At 42.5% G+C, this 16713-nt stretch overlaps 2 protein-coding genes across 2 annotated transcripts; both read right to left on the bottom strand.

The window, feature by feature from the left end:
* Positions 1–6539: 6539 nt before the first annotated feature.
* Positions 6540–9298, bottom strand: BCIN_14g00550 (hypothetical protein). Its single transcript, XM_001547880.2, has 5 exons — positions 8802–9298; positions 8473–8566; positions 8130–8257; positions 7172–8004; positions 6540–7081 (listed from the first exon to the last, which is right to left on the bottom strand). The coding sequence occupies exons 1-5, from the start codon at positions 9042–9044 to the stop codon at positions 6730–6732; spliced, it is 1650 nt and encodes a 549-aa protein (XP_001547930.1). The 5' UTR covers positions 9045–9298; the 3' UTR covers positions 6540–6729.
* Positions 9299–10234: 936 nt separating this feature from the next.
* Bcino1 lies at positions 10235–13025 on the bottom strand. Its single transcript, XM_024696943.1, has 4 exons — positions 12889–13025; positions 11423–12425; positions 10759–11361; positions 10235–10702 (listed from the first exon to the last, which is right to left on the bottom strand). The coding sequence occupies exons 2-4, from the start codon at positions 12127–12129 to the stop codon at positions 10393–10395; spliced, it is 1620 nt and encodes a 539-aa protein (XP_024552757.1). The 5' UTR covers positions 12130–12425; positions 12889–13025; the 3' UTR covers positions 10235–10392.
* Positions 13026–16713: the final 3688 nt, after the last annotated feature.

The following is a 16713-nucleotide window of genomic DNA, read 5'->3' as shown; positions in this document are numbered from 1 at the left end:
TTGAGAACTTTCAATAATCTACTTGTAGTGACCTTGATTTTCTGGGTCTTGTATCTCTTGTGGTGGTGGGGCATAAGAGAAATCTTCGCGGAGCGAATGAAGATCGATCTTTAAGAGACAATAAAGTGATGTGCATTTGGACTATGAAATGAAGCCTTGTTACTGGATATTGATTCACTTCACATTTCGCAACGCATCATCACCATACCTGAGTTTCTACATCAGTATTGATCAAACATTATTTGAGAAAGATTGGAATCGGGAAAAAACATGTCTTGAGGTCTTACAGCGGATGAGTAGTCGTTGATTCAAAATACTTTCAAAAATGGTTAGAAAGAAGTATGAGAGTCAAGTACAAGTCTTTGTTTGTTTAGTTGCCAAGAAGTCTTTTTGGTTACCATTGAATTGGGTTAGTTTCCATTCGAGCTACCAGCTCGAATCTTTACTTCTAGATGCTTGACGGCTCAGGGTTATCAGGGTCAGAAAACTTATTATTTGACGGCGAGATTTCGTTGTGCCACCTACCTATCCACCTACCTATCTCGAAATTACCGAAAACTCCATAGAAATTTCGCCTTCACCACGGATTTTCTTGCTTGGGCTTGCAAATTCTTCTCTCCTCAGTCTCTTAAATGAGGCGCCCAGATTCGAAGTCGACGATCTTCAATCTCAGAATGTTTAAAATCTAAATAATTCACTGCATGTCCTCCATTCATATACTCAATAAGGATATCTTCTTCCCAAGGACCTAGATGACCAAATGATTCACCCATAAAAGAAATAAGAAAATTCATTCCCCTCCCTCATCCAAGAAAAACGGTACATTATTGCTATTGGATCGTTGAGCGGCATAAAATATGATTGTGCTTTGCAGCGCAAAGAGTTCTATATATGAATTTCAGTTGATTAGATCGTTGTCCAACCACAAGAAAGGCATGCTCGAAGGCCGTCAAAAGCCATTTGACTTGGAAGTCTTAACATTTGAGCAAGTGTAACTATCGTGAAACGTGGCTTTGAATGAGGTATCTGATGAAGGTAATGCATAACTTTCGTCTGTAACATTTATTGCTGTCGAAAATCTCATAAGTTCTCAATATACCGATAAACATTACCAGAATCAAACGATAGCTATCACTTGGGTTATGGGACGACAATAATAAGATTGTTGATTGGACTTTATCTTTGAGACTTGCTAACTCGAGTGGTCGTCTTCTGTTATCAAATGAGTGCTTCAATTTCCATCTAATTCCAGTTCAAATAAGCCCAAATAAATCTGAAAATTAGTTCGCCATGAACGTCCCCAGTTACCTTACCCTTACTTTAATATAAAAGGCTTCAATCTGCATAGCTACGAGTACTTTTATACTGAGAAAGTCATGTAATCGTGATTTAACTGGGAGATATTACCATCGAGGTAATCTCCTAAGAAAAAGAAAAGGCGTGTATAAGAGAGATAGATTTTATTGGCTAAACTTCTCTAACATTCACAGCCAGAGAAAATAGAATGAAACAAAGAAGTATGGTGACGATTGAGTAGTGACTACTTTTTTGGTTTCCGAGACTACCAAAATATCGAGCTCAGGCAGTGCAGGTAGTGCAGGCAGAGAGTACAAGCTTATTCTTTGATACCCAATTCAGAGGAGAATCTGCCGTTTGAGTGAGAATGAATGTCTCTAAGAATAACAGCATGATTGTAACTCTATGGCAGGAACGGTGGCGAAAAAACCACAGGAAACATTTATCAGAGTGAATCTATTATTCGAAAAGCGAGTAATTTGTTGTCAGAGAGCTAGAAGAAGTACTTTTAATTCTTAAGAGGAAGCCAGGAATGATATAGACGGCGGCAGACGGTCACTTGTTGTCATCGAGCCATCAAGTTTGATGATAGCTTTATCCCTATTCTTTCCAAGTTGCAGTACCACAAAGACTGCTATTATTGTTCAAATAAGATTGTATACAAAATAAGGGAGATTCGTTTTTGAGAACTTGCAATGTGTCGAGACATAGTGAAATCAACATTATTGCAGAAATAAACTATCAAACTCAAAGCACTTATAAGCTTAGGGTGAAATCTTTTGATAATAGAAATTTATTCATATTCACAGCACTCTCCCGGTTTCTACACATAACCTCAATCTCTCTCTCTCAATATTGGCCTTGTAGTATGTAATTACAACTATAAACATTGCCCATTCATCAAATGTTCTGTCAGGAACCTACTGGAAGTGAGACCAACACAAATTAAAAAGCTCCTGGTTCCTCGTTTCTTTTTTTAAATCTAAACTGACTGGATCACCATACCAGCTCAAGAAGTGTCCAAAAGGCGAATCAATTTGATAACATACGAGAAATTTGTATATTTAAGATAATATGTGGGGAGAGCGGATGTTGCTGGGCTGAGCGCAGATGAGACATCCATACCTTCCGACGGGAAGAGTTACAAGAAAATCGACAGTAATGAAGAGAACTGACATCTAAAACCAAATGACAACCAGCTGAGATACATCCGAAAGCACCTCAATTCAACTTTGTCCATCCCACTTTAGCCCCTGCATACCACACAGAATTCTGAAAATATCAACGTGTAAGAATGCCACATGAAAGAGCTTTTACTACATAATTCAGCTAGAATTGCTGGCTCTTTTGGACCCAACTCTAAGATTCAAAGTCTCTCATTGAACAGTACGAATACGTTCCTCACATTTCGCTTGCATCTCGTCTGATCTTTGATATAATTTGCAGGCAGATAGATTATAGTATCCCTAACGGCTCATGCACACACATTATTTTGATACATCTAGATTCCCGTACAAACGACATTATTCTTCTATGTCTGGTGGGAACAGAAAATTCGTGGAGTCCATACTACACTTCCACTGCTTTCATATCCATCCCTCTAACTTCTGCTCACTCACTCAAAACCAATATTTTCCAAAACACTTTGTGTTCTTTGTTCGAAAAAGATACAGAAGTGCGGAACACTCCTCTCATCTCCTTATCTCGCAGAAGACTAAATCTCGAAGACTCGAACTACACTATTATCGTTGTGCAAAGAGGACCTTGTATTTTCTTCAATCAAGGGGCAAGGAGTACTTTCGCATCGAAAGAAAATCCCAGGGAACGTTAAAAAGGTTGAACGAAAATTTTCAACAACAAAAAGAAACCCATTTCTTGTAGTTTGGCAGTGGCAGATAATTAATCAGCAAGATGAATACCAAGAGTGTTTCTTAAAGGTTGGTAGGAGATGCACAGACTACTACCAAGCCGCGCTTCCAGATAGATATTCCTATACGCATATCAAATTAACAATAGACGCCATTCTTTTAAGGGCGCCATTGTTTTGTTCATGTACTGCTCAAATCAAGACGAACAACCCGAGTGGGTAGCTTATTTATATTCACTACAATACTGAATGTTATGTTCTAATACACATACCTACTCTGTAGATCTTAGCCCATTTTCCCTCACGATTCGTATCACAACTCCATTTATTATTCATTCATTTACATCTTCTAATAATCCTACCACTTTGATTATTCACATGTCTCTCACACACCTCCACAACAACCTTCCGCTCTCCACTTTATAGGAGTAGATAACGCTATAGCCTACAACCTTCGCTGTACATAAACCCTCTACCATTATTCTAATTCCACATCACAAGAAAACAGCCCTAAGACAGACCGTACATGAGGGACTTCGATGGATAAAGTAGTCAGAACAAATAAACGACTAAATTCTTCCGAAGTACCAGCGTCATATCTATAGATTGACAGAAAAGATAGAGTTCAGAAACGACGTAATCGATTAGTGCTCACTTTATAATTCCGAGATCATGCCAACGAGCAACAGTAATATTCGATAGCGATAGTAGCTGATAATCTTTACAATTTTTCTCGCAGAATGAAATGGATCGAGAAAGGTTCTGCAATAGCACAAAATAGTTCATGAAGCACCATGATACCTACATACAGTTACTTTCCCAAAAAACCACGATCTCTCATCAATGGATCTGTACATCAACCATCACAACTAGATTCCTCCTGTGTCTACCCTAGAAGAAAACAAACCAAGCGGAACAACTTAGTACATTTTCGGAACCCTTTTTTAATATCTTTGATGCTGCTTGGTTGGCTATCATTAACACATTGAAATTTAAATAGAGATGGGGCTTATTACATACATCCTCTGAATTTTTTTCCACAATCTCCGGATCACTAATTCCCTGAATCGCAACCGCTCAATCTGCAAAACCTCATACTATTTGTTCCTGATACCGGGTGTGTCGTCTATTCTCATTCATATCGCTTGACTCACCTCTTCCATTCGCTCCTCGTCAGACCCACTAATCGTACATCCTAAGCGATATAACCCATCCCCTACACCATTTATAGACTCTTTCCTGCCCCAGATTTCCAAATCAAGGAGTCTGTTCGTCATCGAGCCAAGATTCAAGGTAAACAAGGGATATTCTTGCAGTTCATCACTTTTAATCAGGAAGCGACAGAGGTGAAATGCGAGCAGATATAAAGGATCATAAAAGAATAAAATGACAAAAAAGTTTAACAACAATAAATAAAAAAAATTGTTGCCATCATCATCTCTTCATGCAAAACTTCCAACTTTGGCAGTAAAACTTCCTTCTCAAAATATTTGAACACCCAATTTACCCATGTGGTTCAGGGGACTGTTCAGATCAAGACACTCTTTCTCAGACTCCTGATCTTGACAAGAATACTTCCCCAATCTCCTTAAAATAGAGAGGAGACAAAGTAAATAACACATTATAGCCCTGATATTCTGAAGCTAGGTAATCCATGGGTAAAAGATTCAAACTTCGTAGCAAGAGGGTGGTGAGTATTCACCAATCAATCTAGTGCTAAAATTAAAGCCATCCGTATACCCCTCTTCTCTCCCCATTATCCACCTCATCACGTCTTTGATCTACCTCGTCAACCCCCAGTAACATTCATCTCCATCCCCACCATGCCATCTTCCTCGCCTGTTATAAATATCCTCCCTTCTCCTGATTCCTCCTCTCCAACTCCCCAACCCATTTTCGCAGACACTGCGATGGAGATCTGAGACTTCTTGCTTCTCTCCACTCTACCGATCCGCAAGCCCACAAGTAAACCATACAGCTCCATTTTCCCTCATTCCCTTGACTGATCACTCTCAAATGCACATCATCAGGACTTCTTCATGATCCCATAATCATTTTCACAGGTGCAAAAACCGACAATAAATAAAAAAAGAGAGACCTCGGACGAGAACCCGAGTCCCGAATAAAAAAAAAACCATATTATAGCAATGAAGAAAATTCATCGTCGAATATCCAATCCAAAATCACCACTCCCTCAGATACAGCCTCGCCAAATCCCTCATTTAACCAGATAACTCCCGTCTCCTTTGCACACAAGAAACCCCCAGTCCCATGTGATTTCTCCTCCAGAATCCAAAGATGGAACTTTTGAATCCATCCACATCTCAGTTCTATCCAAAAAAAAAAAAAAAAAAAAAAAATCACACCCAAGAGATCCGAAAGTTTAATATAGACCCCTCCTCCTCCTCCTCTCTCCTCCTCAACTTTCCATCTCAATCCCAACTTCAGAGGCCTGGTGACAAGATCGGTATTCGCTTTACTTTAATCTTTCCTAATACCCACTCCCAGTCAAGAAAGAAGACATCGCATCTCACCCTACCCACTCACGATCAAAAATCTTCCCATTCCTCTCTTTTGTCTGTTCCCCCTCCCTCACCCTCACCCTCACCCCTACCCAATCTCTCCAACGATTCTCAAACCTCTCAGAATCCAGACCTGACAACTTCCACACAAATACTGCGAGCCATTCATCCATTCATTCATTCATTCATTTTCTTTCCTTCTCGCTTTTCCTTCGAGATCTTCTCTTCTCTTCTCTTCTCTTCGCTTAACGAACTATTTCGTTTCCCTATCCCATCACTCTCCCTTCACAATTCTTTTCTTCTATCCTCTTATCCACCACCACCACCACCACCACCACCACCGAAAGCTCGTTCCATCTCCATCTCCACCCATATCTCCTTCCCCAATCTACCCTATCCTATCCTACCAATTCACTTATGCAATCACCACATCACTATATCTCAATCTTCCATCTTAAATATTAACTACTACCATATAATCAATACTCTATCACCATAACATCACCACAACATCCCAACCCATCCATTTTTCTTTCTTTTCCCCATTTCCATTCCAATTTTCCACGCAGCATATAAAGAAGAGAATAGGTAAATAACACTGCTAGATAAAATCCAAAATCTCTACAATACTCCAACACTCCAACATTCCAACAACACAGAAATGATCGAAAAATACCTTTATACATCTCCATCACACATTATCAAGTCTCCACACGAATATGAAAAATGCAAATTTATATCCATACCAAGATGCAAGGTGTCACTTTTCTCAAATTGAAAAGGGCTGGATGGAATAGCTATCCAGCCACGCAAATATGAAAATCGAAAGTTGAGATTGATAGCGAAGAAAAAGCTGTAGCGAGCAAACATTTTCCAAATTCATACTCTCTTCCATTACGCTCGATGCAGACTTTGTGTGCCCACGCGTATATATGAGCAGTTAGCACTTGCAATATCATGGGTAAGTAATCTCCGCATAACCATCACATCTCCATTCTGATCCTCATCCACAGACCCCTGTACTCAATCCCTAACTCTCAACTCCTAACTTCTAATCCCCAAAACACACAATCTCCCTCCAACCCCCTCTGCCCCTGCCCCTCCTCCTCCCCCATCATCCTCTCCCACCCACCCAAAACACAAACTAATCCTCAAACCCACCATCCTACACTCCAACATCTTCACCTCTTCAATCCCCATCTCACAAACTTCTTGCGTGTCTCTCCCCAATAACTCCTTCCACGCTTTCTCACTCCAGACGAGTTTACCTCCACTTATCATTCCCGTCTCATCGATCAATGTCGTAATTATCTTTGGATTCATGACAAGTTGTACGGGCTTCAAACAGTGAGGACATCCGAGATTGGGAGTGGAGGAGTAGAGCGGAATACCACAACTATATTTGGTGACGATTAGTGAGCATCTTTCGCAAAATTCAGCGTCCATGGAAATGCAAAACCGAAAGGGAAAGAAAAAAATAACAAACCATTCCCCACAAAACAACATATTCCTCCTCCAAATCCTCACCAAGCTCAATTCCATCAAGACAACACTAATCCAACCCGTGAAACTCTCTTCCTCACCACTTCTAACCCACTCCTCTATATCCCTCAATCCAAACAATGCCGTCCTAGGTCCATAGATCGCTTCCTCAATATCTTCTTCTCCCCAAACTTCACTCGGAAATTCTATTCCTATAATTTCCTTCCTCGTCAATTCATTTGCCCATTTTCTCAACCAATCTGCATCTGCAAACTCCGGTTCCACATCCACCATTGTATTTCTTCCCCAAGCTATTGTACCATGGCCTCCATAATCAAGCTTATGCATTGGATTTAAAACTAGCAGGATAGTTTTTCTCGGAATCCATTCCTTAACACTCTCGATTAAATCCGACCAGCATTTCATTTTCGTTTCGCCAGTATGATCAAAGAGAATTACTTCGATCAGAGTTGTTTCCCCTCCATCTTTCTTAACAATCTTCTTCGTGGCCCCGATACTCTTAACACAAACAAGTAATTTCACATCTGGAACTCCATCGTATCCTCCATTCAGATACGCTTCTAACGTCATGAGCCCGGGCAATGGTTCGCCTTTAATATAACCGAGAGGAATACGACACACGTCTGCTGCACCGGAATGAGTATGAATCATCAAGTGATCACTGGTATTGCGACCAGGAAATAAGTTTGCGCAAACGAGAATTCCGGCTGTAGATGCACCGTCGGCTTTGGAAGTATCAGATATGAATGCTGTCCAAATCGAGAGAAGTTGACCTAATTTGAGGGGATAGGATTGATTTGCGAAGTATAGTTTTATCTGTATTATGGGTTTCGTGTCAGTTGAAATGATCTTCGACACCGTGTAGGTAAAAGGACATACATTGCAGTGGCGATTGAACTGAATAGCAGGAAAATCTTGAAAGAAAACTAAACACCACTCACCGAAACAACACCACCCTCTCCTCGAACACCAACATAATGCCATCCTCTAGCTCTCGCTTGCTTGGCACTTTTCCCAATGATTGTTGCGAAACTAACCACTCTGCCTATGAATGTAACTGCTTTTGGTCCTGAACATTCATGAGTTAGTGAGTTTCTCACAGAATTGCGCTCATCAATTTCCATAATTTCCCTCTCTGGCATTCGTGGTGCTCTGGGGAAAACTTCAATCCTCTACACGTAAGAAAACCACATTGAAGAAATATCCAAAGGGACAGCTTCTCAAAATGTGATCATGGACTTGAGACCCTCAAAAACACAGGAAAAATATCCAAAAAGTACATACCAGGAATCAATTCTCCCACTGTCATACTCTCATACTCTCTGCTCGGATTCCACTTTTTAGCCAAAGGATCCATTGCTTCATGTAATTCTTCTTCCTGTTATCGCCCCAAGTATGTCAGTCAACAAACTCTATCAATAGCATTCCTCCATTCTCATCTTCCCTCAATCACATACATCAAGTGCGCCCAAATCGCACAGAACTCAAGACATTTATTGATGCCGCTCTTCAAACCTTGAGAACACATAATCCCCAAGCCCGAAAGGAAAGTCAAGATGGAAACAAACTGCCCGAAACAAACCAAGCCGGTCAATTTTTTCATATGCACTCACCGTGAATCCATCACCCAATTCATCCTTCTCATCTTTCCCATTCCTCGCCGCCCCATCATTTTCTCCATCTCCCCCTCCCCCTCTCCACATCCTTCCATCTCCACAATCCCTATCAAACCCATCACCCTTCCCATTCCCAACTCCTCCCCTCTGCTCTCCCACCACCTCCAAAGCAGACAGTCCACAATCCCCCTTACCCTCCTTCCGAAAAAAACTCTGAACCGAAGGATATTGCGACGACATATTTTCTTCCTCCTCGCTCCCAATTAACAAAGAATCTCACTTCCTCCTTCTCTCACACCGCGTTCTGGATAGATAATTACGAAAGAAGAGACACCTCACTCTCTCCACTTCTGGAGGAGAATTCTGGCCTAAAAGATGATAGAATATAGAAGGACTGATATGATACCGAAGGTGAAAGATTGAAGGGAGATGATTGATCCTCCAATCCACCTCGAACCAGCCTCAACTTGATTACAAACTAAAAATCCGATCTCGAGAAAAGATGAAAAGTGTATAGATAAGAAGTAAATACGATAATGAAGTACAAATCACTCGAAAGAAGGAAAGAAAAGAAAAAAGGTCCCCAAGCATGCCTTCCCCTCTCTACACCTTCGACATCCAATTCCACGATTGTAAGATGAGAGGATGATATGATATAACAAATTCAAAACACCCATACTTACTCACTCAACCAGGAATCAAAATCAAAATCAAAATCGAAATCGAAATCGAATATAGGAAAATATAAAAATCGAATGGAAGAATTAATAATAATCCATTCCTATCTACATCAACATCAACATCAACATCATCATCAATCCATATCCCAATCCTCCCTTCTTCCTTCCCCCCCCTCCCTCTCTTCCCTCCCTCTCTCTCCTCACCAATCTCTCCCCTAAGATTTCCAAAACTTCCAAAACCCATCAATAGCAATACCAATATGATCATCATCATCATCACCACCACCACCAAATCCAACGTCAAATCCAACCCCAAATTCATAAATTCACAATTCACAATTCAAAATTCTCTTTCTTTCATTCACTCACTCCACTATCGCGCGACACCTCGACGTTAAACACCTTCCTTCACCTGGAACTCCAACGGGAATCTGCTTGGATCACAATTTGACCCATGAGTTATGTTAAGTGGGAGTTTGATTAGATAGAATCAGTCTAGACTTTCAGAGACAAAATGAGATGATGATTCGGAGATTTCGGAAAATTTGAGAATCAAACGTAAAGATATTCATTGGGATGTGAAACAAGTGTTCAGGCAAGTCGCGCTAACAACCGTTTTTCTCAATCCTTGCTCAACGAATAAATTTCCGGCACGAACGCCAATATCTACCAATATCTATCAATTGCTATCACTAGAAAGAATTTGAAATCTTACACAATTCAGAAGAGCAATGTTTGAAGGTTAATAAATGTACTTCAATTTTCGGTAAAACTATTCTAGGTAATGAGTGAATGCATGGTACTTAGGTATCACCATGTGGTAAACAAGAATAAAAAGCAACTCAAGAATCCATTCAAATCCCACCATGAATTCCAAATAATTCACAATCTCCGACCAGATACACAACCTAATAAAGCTTGTGTTCCAACGTCATATCATTCTCTGGTTCGAGACCAACACAAGCACGGAAGATATTGATCAAAGCACCACGTTGCTTGGCAAGTGCATTAACAACTGGGGCTCCAGGTGGAGTCAAAGGTGCTTTGAGCATATAACTGAGGATGCTAAGAACACTGTGGAAGTTCTTGTAATCCTTGGTCGTAACTCCATCAGTAGAATGTGCCTTCCATTGAATACGAGTCATCATTTCTGCAATGACAACAAGATCAATGATCAATGGTGAAGCAAGAAGAGAATCCTCGCAGACATTGAAGAGACTGTATATGATTAGCCAAGTGTATGACATGAGCATTGGTAAAAAAGAATCACTTACGAAATGGTTTGATGACCTCCCATGAAAATTTCAGCATAGTACTCATCAAGAGCACGCTTGTTATCACCAACAGCTGGCATGTACTTGATGACAACACAATGATCAGGATGTTCACCTTCCTTGTAGAGAACATTGTTTGCAGCTACCATGTCATCGACAACATTGGATTTCGAAATCTCCTTGGAACGGAATTGTTTCTGAGAGCTAAGATTCTTTCCATCATTGTTACCAAGATGATTGTAACTGGAGATGGCAGTAAGCTTGATACCAGCACTGATCAAGAAGTCGACAAGAGCAGACTTCATCTTGGTTTGACCAGATTTGAAGTCATCACCGCCAATGAAGGATTTATGCTTCTCCGCAAGCTCAATACAACCAGGAACAAATGTGTTTTGTGGAGAGCCGTTGATGAAAGGTGCGTTTTCGAGAATGCAAGCAACAGCAAAGATGGTGGATGGAGCAACTTCTTCGTGCCCGTTCTCGATAGCTTTCAAGAGATTCTCGGCAGTGTCATTAACGCCATCAATGAGCTCAGCAAAACGTTCAGTGTTGGCAGTCCAAAGAACAATGACCTTGTCGAGATCGTTCTTGGCCTTGAAGTCACTGTGAAAAGAAAATTAGTGGGACGATAATGGAATAAAGGTAAAACATAGTGAATGCTTACCGAATGTCCTGGCGGATCTTTTCAACATGTTCATTGCAAGCCTTGCTACCTGGAATAAGGTTGTCGGCACGATCTTCTTGATTGGCAGCAATGAAATCTGGGTAGTAAAGACCAGGAAGTGGAACCATGTCAGTCATTTCCTTCTTGATTTGTTGCTTCAAGGTAGGTTCAAGGACACCAGCACGATCCATGGCATCAGCCAAGTTGAAGCCGCTGATATCCCACCCACCAATGACCAAATCATTGGGGTGAACCATTGGCAAAGCTTTGTGGAAAGGAATGTTGACATCATCACCAGTCTTTGCGTTAGTACCAAGTTTCATGGTTGAGCCCATGACAACAGAGCCATAGTAATTGTGCTCACGGGTACCCTCGCGAGTTGCCCATGAAAGACCGCGACGATTAGCAATGATACCGGCAGTGACAGTTGTACCATTGTTTCCACCCCAACCGACAAGCATCATACCTGTCTTGGGGATCTTACGTTCAACCTTGAAGTCATAGACAGTATCTTTGGGGGTAGCAACAAAGTTACCATTGGCGGACTGAGTGACAGCGGTAGTACGATAATTGTACTTTGAGCGAATCTCGTCATCAGTGTAGATAACGTTAGGAGAGCTGACGGTGAACAAGTCTTGGTTAGAGGGTTGGGAGGATGCACCATCCATAGTGCTGGTGTTGCTGGAGCCGTTTGCGTGAGGAGCCATCTTGATTGATTTGAAAACTCGAAAAGTTCTTAAAAGTGCTTGAAAGTTCTTGTTTTGAAGTAAGGTGTTTGAGAGTGTCTTAGAATTGATGTATGTGTGTAGGTAAAGCAAGAACTGCAATTGTTTGAATGCTTTCGAGTTTTGATGGGTACAGATGTATAGACAAAAAGTGATGCAAATGTTGTGTTTTGGAGAAGAAGAGTTCTGTTGATTGCAAGACTATTTATCTAACAAACGGCGAGTCCGATGCTCCTGCTGGAGAAGAGCAACGGGCACCAGCAAAAGGATGGTGCGATCTGTTAATGGGTTGTTAGCATGCCATATTGTAAAGAGGTTCCTTCCTTGGTGGGAGGTTGTGAGGTTGAGGGGCATGTTAGGAAGGAAGTATGAAATGAATGAGATCGTAGGATGAGTGAAGACCACAAAGTAAACAACGAAGCTTGTGGAAGGCAGCAAGCGCAGAATCAATACAACACGGACGCATGAGATGCTCCTCCCTCCACTATCCAAGAAAGCGTGAAGCCATTGACAAGGAAAGGAGGAGGCAAGATACACCCGCAATCGCATGTAGACATCGCAGACCATGGAAGGCAGCGAGCAGCGGATATTGGCAACCCAACAAAATCCAATCCATCAAGTGCAACTGAGAATACAGATACACAGGAAGCTCCTTCTTCCGTCCTCATGCACCCCCCATCCGCAGCAGAAAGGGCACATTCATCCCCAAGACATGATCCAAATGAGAGATTCAATACGTACGAGTTGAGAAGATTAGAAAACGTCTTGACGACGGGGTGATCACACTCGTAAGTGCGATCTGTTGAATTGACTTGAGTTGAGCGTTGGGGAGGTTTCTACTTTGACAGTGGAGCGTAATCGTCGGTCGAGTATGATTCGAAGTATATGGTTACTGAATCGAAGTGACAGATGCGTGGGGATTCGCATCATTTTAAATTCGTCGTGGTGGCATCCGTGGTCCGAATTCCGTATCTCCCCCCCACTATAATCTAAGGTACCGTCTGATAATAGTGGATTCGTGCTCTGGCGCTGATTGGATGAGATCCTGTGGATGTCCCTAGTCGGATGTGCGATGTGTATCGATAACGATCAACAGAAGAAAAGATCAATTTCTCCATGATTGTGCTGTGATGTCTTGCGGAGAGTCTGGAGGATGTGCGAGGTAGTTGGTTAGTTGAGTGTGGAGAAGCAGGGAGAGGAGAGCATTCTGGATTTTCATGTGTCGTGCTGCGGATGGCCTTGTGAGGATGTGAAGATGTGAAGATGTGAAGAAATGATCTCGACAGTCACGACAGAAGGGGCCGCATGCTTCACAAAATCATCTGGATAAGAGATTGTCTCCAAGACTGGAGGCGGTGGCTATCACCTTGGCTTGCGAATTCGCCTATAGGATGAATATATTGTTATTTGCATATTGCATCGGTATATTTATCCCATTCGTCCATTTGGAACGTTTGATATTGATTCGATATTGTTCATGATGCTAGCTACACCTCTCTCATTCTTCCGATCATTAGATCACAATTCAATTATCCGATCAATGACCATGAACATCAACACGACTGCCGCGGAATAATATTCCCTCGGTCCCTTCCTTCCTTTCCCTTCCTTTCCCTTCGCTCCCGAAGACTACGAAATCTCGCATCGCGGTTGCGCCCGTTAGTACAGAGTCCACGCGTATTATTATCAATAGAATAACACGATTGAAATGAAGCAAAGTAGCGGTCAGAATCCTACATGCAGATGTATTTCCATCAATGGCATCTCGACCGTTTTCATTACTCATTGCTTGTAGGAAATCACAACACGTGTATTGTTGACCTGCCGACAAGGAAACGGGGTGTGACGAGATGCACAAGCGGCATTGTGAGAACATTTGGTTGGCCTTGTGTGTCTACGAGCCTTGGTTTGGGTATGCAATGTGGAAATTGATGTTGGGGGTGGAAGTGGGTGACTGAGCATTCATCCATTCATTCATCCATTCATTCATTCATCTGCAACTGTTGTGTTTTCCAACCAATATGTTGTATGTCTCAGCAAGTTCGGCGAGAGTCTGTGGGACATTTCCGGCGTGGAAGAAAATGTTTGTCCGTAGGTAGAAGATATGCTGCGTGGAAGAGTATATGGGAAGCCTGCTCTACAGGAGATGGATGGATTCTTGTTTTGACCAATGTAACTAAAGGAGGAGAGACCAAGTCCCTGATCAATAGAACTTATGACTCCCGAAGAGACCAACTCCACGGTCATCAAGGACGAAAGTGATCTCATTGTAATCTTCTTCGACATCACACATACTACTTACCACACACGTACTTGCAATCTCACACATGCTTCGTACACATACGACCTATCGACGGACAGAGACTCCAAGAGGTCAAGGTCCATCATATCCCCAACAAGGTGAACTGAAGAGAAGAGACAGCACGATAGACCCTCCACGCGAGCTTCAAATCCCCCATCTTTGCGGGCCAAAGACGAAAATTTCCTGAAGAGAAGGGGATCAACTTCATATAAATTGAGGCGCGTTCTTTCAGGAAATCTAAGGTGGAGATCAGGAGCTAGCAAACCGCCGACCGATTAACGGGGGAAAACGAGAGTGACGCAGTGTACAGCGTGGTCGGTCGTTGTTTGAGTGAGAATGTCGAAGCTATCGAATGGGAGAAAATTCTAATAAATGTCTGTGACGAGAAATCATCCCGAATTACGACGCGAATCTTTTCATCTCGTTCCCGTGCACGTGTGGTTGGTGGTGGAGAAGAATACTGCCCTCGCTGTATATGTGTATAACTTCATTGTGCGAGAGAAAAGATAGATCATACCCATATCATATACTACCCATACACCTACCTGCCATCCAATCTCGACGCCCTCCACCGGTATCTCTACATATACCATCTCTGTCTATCAATACGACCTTCTACTCTGTGCTCTGCTCTCTACACATCCCGATCACATCACCCCCATGCCCCTCTCTCAGCCATGTCCTCATCCATTATGAATAACTCTAATCTTTACCTTTTCCACCCTTCCCCCAGTCCAGATCCGTGAAGCCCTTCATCTCCACCGAGCCCACGCGATACATTCATCTCTCTCATCTCAGTCATCGCAATATCCAGAGCCACTTTTGGCACCTCCTCCCCCATTGGGCCGTATCGCCGTCCCTCCAAATATCAGGGGCCATGGAAAGGTCCTAGTGCAAACTCTGCAGCGCGCGCCGTCTGCAAAAACCCAGGGCAGAGAAATCAAGGTTCATCGGACGACGCGATATGTCAGGTACAGTACACGCACACGATCCTAGACATCTGGGTCCTAGGGAGATGGGAGACAAACCTTTTATCTGAGAGTTGCCCAGAGGATCCACTTCCTCGGCGTGGAAACGAAACAAACTGATGCGATGGATGGATGGATGGATGGATGATGGCCTTCTTCCATTCCAGCTTAAAAGAAGTTGATGGATCAATTTTTACCGTTCATAAGCATTTTACCCTTTTTTTTTTCCCGCTTGGCCTCGTTCCCTTTGACTCCATTACCTTTCTGCATGTATGTGTGTACCTATGCATGCATGATGGAAAACCTTGGTCGGTACGCAATCCATTTGCAGAACCCTCCAAAATTAAGAAAACACGAGGTTTCAGATGTCGCGCGCTTTTCAATGCGAAATCCATAATGATGTCAAGACATGCCGTCGTTGGTATCTATCCAAAACATTCTATTCCTTCCATTTCGTCTTTCTATGCCCGATTGATGGGCGGCGAAGTCGCTGGTGCTTTGTCCGCGACATGCTAACGCTTTTGTGCTGGGATTGGATGCTTGGTCTAGTGTGTGGGATGGAGTATCTCATATCGAATAGGTAGCTATCTAATTATATCTAGTATCGAATATCTCATATCCATCTCATATCTAGCATCGCGCACCCAGTCACGACGGAGTGTGAAAGTATATATCCAAGTTAATGAATCGAATCATTCGAATTGCACGCTCCACAAATTCCCCAATGGAGAGTCTCAGTGATCACAACTTAACCGTTTCGAGTCCTTGCCGCCGCGAACCTAAGATTGGACCGTCGGACCCTGACGCTGTGATAGGCTGATGTCGTATCTGGGAAGATTTTGTATGGAGCGTGCTGTGGGATGTTTGGTGGTGGTGTGATGTGAGGATAGATGAGGATCTGTGTCTGGAGCGTCTGGATACTTGTGACCGGGACGGGAGGGTTCTTGAATGGACTCTTGGAATATGGAGTCCCATCAATAGACAGGTCGAGAGAGAGAGAGAGAGAGAGACAGCGATCAGATAGATATCATACGAATGTAAAAGACCATTTCATCTTACAATAATCTACACATCCCGAGATCCAGAATACATCGCAGGGCGCGAGTACACATACCTCTCCCTCTCTAGGAATCTCTTCACCCTAAATTCCCAATACTTGCCGGCGCTACTCACGATTAGTTCATCTACTATTGCCATTTCCATGTAACTTTGACCTCTCGAGTCATTTCTTTCCATGGCATGTTCCATTGCTTCCAACGCTTCCAATGCTTCCATCTACTGCCCTCCATGTGCCGA

The sequence above is a fragment of the Botrytis cinerea genome, chromosome 14, assembly GCF_000143535.2.
Source record: "Botrytis cinerea B05.10 chromosome 14, complete sequence".
Taxonomy (NCBI): domain Eukaryota; kingdom Fungi; phylum Ascomycota; class Leotiomycetes; order Helotiales; family Sclerotiniaceae; genus Botrytis; species Botrytis cinerea.
The sequence above is the reverse complement of the archived record's forward strand: the minus strand, read 5'-3'. Positions and strand labels throughout refer to the sequence as shown.